The 7,710-nt window shown below is 42.1% G+C and overlaps 1 protein-coding gene across 2 annotated transcripts in view; it reads left to right on the top strand.

Annotated features, from left to right (window-relative positions):
• KIF11 (kinesin family member 11) overlaps nt 1–6,789 on the top strand; it is a 135,057-nt gene extending 128,268 nt beyond the window's left edge. For both annotated transcript variants that reach the window (XM_069239811.1, XM_069239812.1), the window contains exon 23: nt 6,387–6,789. In XM_069239811.1, coding sequence (XP_069095912.1) covers nt 6,387–6,527 — 141 coding nt within the window. In that variant the 3' untranslated portion in view covers nt 6,528–6,789. The remainder of the gene's footprint in view (nt 1–6,386) is intronic.
• The last annotated feature ends 921 nt before the right edge of the window (nt 6,790–7,710 follow it).

Below are 7,710 nucleotides of genomic sequence, written 5' to 3' on the forward strand. Positions count from 1 at the left end.
GACAAAGTAATAGAGAAAGTCATGGAATGTACTTATCTAGGGGCATACTTTGATTTAAAATTGTCTTGGTTGACACACAGGCTGGATTAAAAGCAGATTGAGTTCAACAGCCAGTCATTGCATGATTTACAGAGCTATATGAGGAGGAGCCATGCCCCCCAACAGTTTTAATTATGCAAATGTATCACTTTGTTTATATGGTGCTGTAGTCCTAAAGAAAATAGAGGTTTCAAACTTTTATTAAAAGTTTGCTCACTTAATATCCTTTATCCACACGCCTTAAGACAAGAAATTGGATTTACTCAGCCATTGTAAATTATATTAGTTTAGTTAACTATTTGAGTGACTGAGACTGCACCACTGACAAGTTCAAAGTGCCTCATTAAAGAAGATTTTGGCAAAAACACCCTAGAGCAGTGGTCTCCAAACTTTTTTATGCTGTGCCCCTCCCCCCCCCCCAGTTGAAAAATAAAAATCATTGGGCCCCCCTCAGAATTTTTCACAATTATTATATAAAGACTGCAATGTTTAAATATGTCTAAACCTATTCAAACATTGCAGTTAAGTACTGTTGTCTTTTTAAAAGGGCAATTACATGTTTTTGCTTAAAATAAAGGCCTTTTATCTGTATAATGCTTCTTTTGGCCAGAGTCTGGCCCCTTCCCCCCGGGACCACTTGAGGCGCCCCTAGGGGGGCCCGCCGCCCAGTTTGAAGACCTCTGCCCTAGAGCAAGTGTGGTGGTCCCAGAAACCGAGCGGGAGCTGATATTAGAAAATCATCAACTGCCACCAATAAACACTTTAGCTGCAATGTCAAAGGTGTCTAGAAAGATGATAAAACGGAACATTTAGTATCGTATGAACAACAGATCTGGCTGCAGCAGCAAAGCTTGTGAACTCTCAGTACACTTACGGAACATTCTGTCAAAAAAAAAAGGAAACCTTATCTTGACTCCAAGTTAACTCAGTGGGTAAATTATTATTTATTTATTTTTTCATACTTTCTTGTAATGCAGAAAACGGACAATGTTTTTGCAACTCTTTCCCAAAGATTGTAGATGATACCCTTTGCCTGTGTCCATATCTACAGGACATAAACAAGTATTTGAAACCTCTCCTTAGAAAATTGGGCATTGGAACACTCAAACTAATCCATAGTATATTGTTTCTTGGGAAGTACTAACAAACTGAATGTACAATTAAATTAATTTCCCTGCTGCAACTGCATCTCGAATCACATGCAGCTTTTTGAGAAGCAGCAGAAACAATTTCTTACTAGTGTTAATTTTTTAAAGTAGTAAAAATGAATTTGAAATGTGGAACTTTAGATTGTACGCAGCAACACATGGCTGGCGGGGTGCAGAGGTCAAATTTGGCATTTGGTTTTCAAACTAATCCTGTGAGGACTGGGGGGGTCACTCGGAGGAAAACAGATTGTAGGTAAGTACCTGTGACTTCAGGGCACAGACCTGGGGGGGTTTAGGACTGCCTGGGGGCCACAAGTCGGCACCAAACACACACCTTCAGCAGTGCACGGGTGGCAGGGTTCAAACACTGCATTAGGCACCCAATGCTTTTCACTGGGGGGACAGGCTGGGCCCAGGGGGGGTTCCATAAAACCAAAGGATGGACCAGTAGGAGAGGCACCCACTGTACGTTGCTGGACTGTCAGTCTGATTCCCCAAGGCCAGGGGGCTGTGGGTGAAGGGGTATCTTTGGGTGTTGGAAATCTTTGTCAAATCTGGTCGTGGTCATGGTGGGTCCTCTGGATTTTGGCTGCAGGCATTGTCGTTTTGACCAGAAGGAGTCAACAAAGGGTGGTCTCCCAAGTCTGAATCGCCTGGGAACCTTCTTTGGACCGGTCATTTTTCATTTGACTTTATGTAGATGCCTCAGCTTCACATTGAGAAAACAAAGGACATGTGCTTATCAGGTCAGCTTTTAGTCTTTCTTGGACCACCAGGAAGGTCATTCCCTACTCAGTGAAAGAGCATTCCACCAGGAGCATGGCATCAACTGCAGCAGTCTCTGCTGGTGTGCCCTTGCAAGACATCTGCCGTACACCCACCAGGGACAGCATGCACACATTTATGAGGAACTACTTCCTTGACATGGATGCAGAATCTAACGCAGCGGGGACAGGCAGTCTTCAGAAACCTGTTGCAATAAAGGTGAGCCTGCTTCTTCCTCTTAATGTGTATTGTAATGCATACTGCTTACTGTTAGAAATGGGGTCTTTGGCAGTCAGGTTACCCCCTTTCCAAGCAAGGACCCTCACTATAGTCAGGGTAAAAGAGAATCACCCTCAGCTAATCCCTGCGTACCCCCTTGGTAGCTTCGCACAAGCAGTAGGCTTTACACCTAGCACTCTGAAGTTAAGTATTTGTACCAACACACACAGTAACTTAATGGAAACCCTACAAAATGGCACAACACAGGTTTAGAAAAATAGAGAAACTTACCCAAACAAAACAAGCCCAAAACTACAAAAATCCACCGTACACAAGTCAAGTTATCAATTTAAAAAGCAAAAAGAGTCTTCATGTAGTTTTAAACACACACTAACACTGTTAGCGTGAAAATGTACCTTGGGTGCGTCAAAAATAACCCTGCACTGGCGAGTGTGCATCAAAAAGGCCTTGCAATGTGTTGATTTCACTCACTCACGAGACCTTGCCTCGTTTCTTTTTTTGGTCGGGTTGGTGTGCGTCGTTTCTTCTCTCCACAGGAGAGCGATGCGTCGATCTGGTCAGCACTCTTGGGTCCAGGGAGGTCTTGCGTTGTTTTCAAATGCCCAGCAGTGTTTGCATCGGAAATCCAGTCTCACGATTATCTGAAAACCACGCAGTGCGGGTTGCGATCTCACCAGCTTCGTGTGTCGCTTCTTCAGTCGTGTTACAGGTGAGCATCTATTTTCAGCTGTGAAGCGGGCGGCACGTCGATTTCCCAGCCGCAGATCGGAGTCGTGTCGATCTTTTTCCGTCACAGCTCTTTGTGCATGGATTTCTTCCTTAGGCTGCCAGCTTCTCCTTTCAGGGTCCCAGGAACTGGATGGGCACCACAGGGCAGAGTATGAGTCTCCAGAGACTCCAGGTGCTGGCAGAGAGTAGTCTTTGCTGTCCCTGTGACTTCAAACAGGAGGCAAGCTCTAAATCAAGCCCTTGGAGATCTTCACAAGATCGAAGGCACAAGAAAGTCCAGTCTTTGCCCTCTTACTCTGGCAGAAGCAGCAACTGCAGGATAGCGCCTCAAAGCACAGTCACAGGCAGGGTAGCTCTTCTTCCTCAGCTCCTCAGCTCTTCTCCAGGCAGAGGTTTTGGGTGCCCTTCTTATACCCAATTTCTCCTTTGAAGTAGGCCTACTTCAAAGCAAAGTCTCTTGAATGTGAAATCCTGCTTGCCCGGGCCAGGCCCCAGACACTCACCAAGGGGTTGGAGGCTGCATTGTGTGAGGGCAGGCACAGCCCTTTCAGGTGTGAATGACCACTCCTCCCCTCCCTCCTAGGACAGATGGCTCACCAGGAAATGCAGACTACACCCCAGCTCCCTTTGTGTCACTGTCAAGTGTGAGGTGCAACTAGCCCAACTGTCAAACTGACCCAGGCAGGGAATCCATGCACAGGCAGTCACCAAAATGGTATAAGGAAGAAAATGCCCACTTCCTGAAAGTGGCATTTTCAAACACAATCTTAAAATAAACTTTACTTAAAGATGTATATTTAAATTGTGAGCTCAGAGACCCTAAACTCCACATGTCCATCCACTCCCAAAGGTAATCTACGCTTTAATCAGATTTAAAGGTAGCCCCCATGTTGACCTATGAGAGCAACAGGCCTTGCAACAGTGAAAAACGAGTTTAGCAATATTTCCCTGGCCGGACATATAAAACACATTACTATGTCCTACCTTAACCATACACTGCACCCTGCCGTTCGGGCTACCTAGGGCCTACCTTAGGGGTGTCTGACATGTAAGAAAAGGGAAGGTTTAGGCCTGGCAAGTGGGTACACTCGCCAAGTCGAGTTTACAGTTAAAACTGCACACACACTGCAATGGTAGGTCTGAGACATGATTACAAAGCTACTTTTGTGGGTGGCACAACCAGTGCTGCAGGCCCCCAAGTAGCATTTGAATTACAGGCCCTGGGCACCTCTAATGCACTGTACTAGGGACTTAATAATAAATCAAATATGACATTCATGGATAAACCAATTACATGCACATTTTGTAAAGGAGCACTTGCACTTTAGCACTGGTTAGCAGTGGTAAAGTGCCCAGAGAAACAAAAACGGCAAAATCAGAGTCCAGCACACAACAACCTGGGGAACAGAGGCAAAACGTTAAGGGAGACCACACCAAGGATGAAAAGTCTAACACTTACTTATTCACTCCTCCATTAGAAATATATAAAGCCCAGGCCAGGGGTGGAGTATTATATGGTGCAGAGCTATGGGGTTATTGTAATCAAAACGATCTGGAGAAAGCTGAAAACTCCTTTTTGAAAATGCTATTAAAAATTCCTGCAAGCTCTCCAACCTTGCCTATTCGGTTGGATCTAAACCTTTACTCTCTCACAAATCGCTGCCTTACGGCCATTGACTTACTAGCTTAGGTTATGGTCCTCGGATATTTTTGGCCCATATAGAGCCGGGCTTAGTACCTGAGTGAGCACGCAAGACCTAAAAAAGGGTTGAGTGATGTAAATATGTGAAGGAATCTCTCTTCGCTCTTGGATTGAGCAGTTTCTGGTTGGATCCTGCACATCTCCCAAAAAATGCTGTTCAGCTTGTGAAGGATGCATATTGGTTGAAAGTCCAAGTGGAAAAATTAGCAGAGTTTCCCTCAACCAGTTTAAACTAATAGTTTTTTTTTTATCCTTGAAGTGCCACTATGAATTTGAGATTTTTATGGACATGATTGTTTCCCCTTTTGCACAAGAACTTTTTATTCGATTTAGGTTGGGAACACTACCACTGTTTGTTTACTTGTAAATGGCCCAACTTAGGTGCTGACAGTGATTTATGCCCAATGGGATGTGGAGTTGTTGAGCACTTAGCGCATGTATTATTTTGTTGCCCTGTGTATTGCGAGCAAAAGAGCAAGTTGGCTCATTCCACTTTGTAGATCCATGGGCTTTGTAAGTATGTCAGTAGCTTTTAGGATTCTTAAATCAAATGGCCATGGCAGTGGCATGTCCACTGCCGATGTTTCTGGAGGCCATATGGCCAATCAGACATAAATTCCTGAAGTCAGGAGTATGCCACTCAATTTAACCCTACTTCGCCATGCGCTTGTAATAGCAGTTGAAGCTAATCTTTTGTGCCGAGATTGAAATGAGTTTTATGTGCTGTGGACTGTATTTATTTGTTACTTTTATGCATTTGATAATTTTCTTTCAAACTCAATTTATGTATTTTAAATGAGGGTTGAGGTGTTTGATGTACTGTTTTATGTTGTCATTGTTATCCACCTATCTTAATACTTTTTTTAATTATGATGTATTTCTTTTTATCTGCTTTGATAGTATTATTTTGCCGAATAAAGCGATCTGTCTACTATTCCATACTAACATGTTAACACTGTTTTGCAATATTTAAATGTGCTGGAAATTCCAAGCCTGACTGGGAATGATTCAAGCATGGTAATGTATAAGATTACAATTTTGGAGAACTGGAGTTACAGGTTGGTAACTCATTTCTTCTCTACTTCTTGCACCTTTTTTTTGTTTTGCATCCAATGCCTCTCTGCTGATTGACAGCCTGTTTGTTTTTTCTTCTACCTGCAGTATCCCAATAGCACCCCCTTTAGGATTTTTTTTCAGTGCCTGTGCCCTTTCACCTTTCTCATTGTCTATTCAATCCTTTTCTACAAAGTCATTGCTTCTACCACCTGCTTTTTCTTTTTTACATCATTCTGGTTTATTGGTGTTAATTTGTACAAATTAAAAATGCTACTGCAACCCCACACTCTGTCACAGAAAGAGCAGGCAGTTAAAGTATACTTTAAGGACCAAAATAAATTCTCATCAGACCACAGACTGGCATTGCAGACATTTATGTATGGTGGATTTGCAGGCATTGATATCTAGGAGGCAGGTGGTAAATATTAGAAGAGTGAAATCAAAGTAGTTTTTGGTGACCTTAATTCTGTCGACTCGTGCATGTTCAGTGGTGTCAACTCTTCCTATTTTCACCCAGGGTAATGAGACTAACATACAATCTCTTGGATTTGTACATTTTCACAGTACAGGCAGTATTAAAATCTGAGCTAACGTTGAAGATGAAGTACTGAAATAAAGAATGTGCCAACATTTTCTTTAAATATGTTCTCAGCTAAACTTTTATGAAACCACCAAGGCTTATAAAGGATTTTTTTTCTTCCTCTTAGCACAAGAAAGGCCATAAGAAAGAGAAGGAAAACAAAGCAAACACAACACTGCTGGAGAGACTGGAAAGATCTAAGATATTGGATGATGGCTGTGAGCAAATCCTTCCCAGATCTAAGCTGCCTTTAAGAATACAGAACTAACACTGTGTGCTGTTTGATCCACCATTACAAAATTTGTGTATTGGAACATTTTTTAATGTTTTGTTTGTCTTGTAGATAAAATTGATGTCAATGTGACACACGTTTGTCATTGGTTATGTGTTTTAACTATTTTCATATGTATAAATATAAATATAAATATATATATAATAATTTGCCATGCATTAGCCTGCTTTTTGAGGTATTTAAAAAATGTATTAAAAGCCTTAATTTTACTGTCAATAAATATTTCTTAGATACCTGGTTTAGTTTCATGCTGTATGCATACTTTAGTCTTTTGGATCTATACATTTTCAACTGGGAAAAACGTTCCCAAAAGAGCCCTTGTCATAGTGTTGAACTTACTTCTGTGTGTACCTTTACATACAGTAATCCTTGCTAATGGGGCTGGTAATGCACAAGTTCCATTGATCGTATTAGAGGTCCATGGTTTTGCTCAGTAGCACAAATCACTATTTACATCCCGCTGACTCGCATATTCATATTTGTGTTTTGCCTGTACTAGAGGGAGACCTTAAGGTCATGAGTAACAATATCCTTAGACCTTCTTAGTAAATTAATATTCTTGTTGCCTCATTGATTAAATGTGGTGGATTCACACACCGGCCACTCAATTAGATGTTTGCCCTCAAAATAAAGTCAAGGGTGAAGGATCAGTGTTTCAATCAAGATTTTTGATTCGTGGTAACAATGTGGTAGCCTGCTAAAGTATTCAGCAGCATCATTTTAATAATGCCCGGAACATTAGCCCAAAGCCAGCTACAACTTTTGCAAAGATGAATGTTCTTGCAGATTCCTTACTATATATCAAATATATTTCTAGGCTTCAGACCAGTCTGGAAAAGGTTTCTCCCCACCCCTCCCCCCAACAATCTCCCTAGCATCACCAAGTGGTGCGATTTGGCTTCAGCTGTGTCGGTCTCTGTATATGATGCTAGAGTTTAAGCACCAGCAAGCACATTGGCATTCATGCCTGTTTTTCAGTGCCTCCTCAGTGCTAATCCGGAGCTCGTGTGGCTTCTCCATTCTAGAATTCCTCATGATTTTTGACAAGCGAGGTCAAATATACCCCAGTGGAAACTTTCAGAGTTCAAGTCCTTATGCAGATGTCACAAAATGTCCCCTCAGACCATATCTGCTTTTGTCTGGGATATGAGCACACCAC

Source organism: Pleurodeles waltl, chromosome 6, assembly GCF_031143425.1.
Source record: "Pleurodeles waltl isolate 20211129_DDA chromosome 6, aPleWal1.hap1.20221129, whole genome shotgun sequence".
In the NCBI taxonomy this organism is placed as follows: Eukaryota; Metazoa; Chordata; class Amphibia; order Caudata; family Salamandridae; genus Pleurodeles; species Pleurodeles waltl.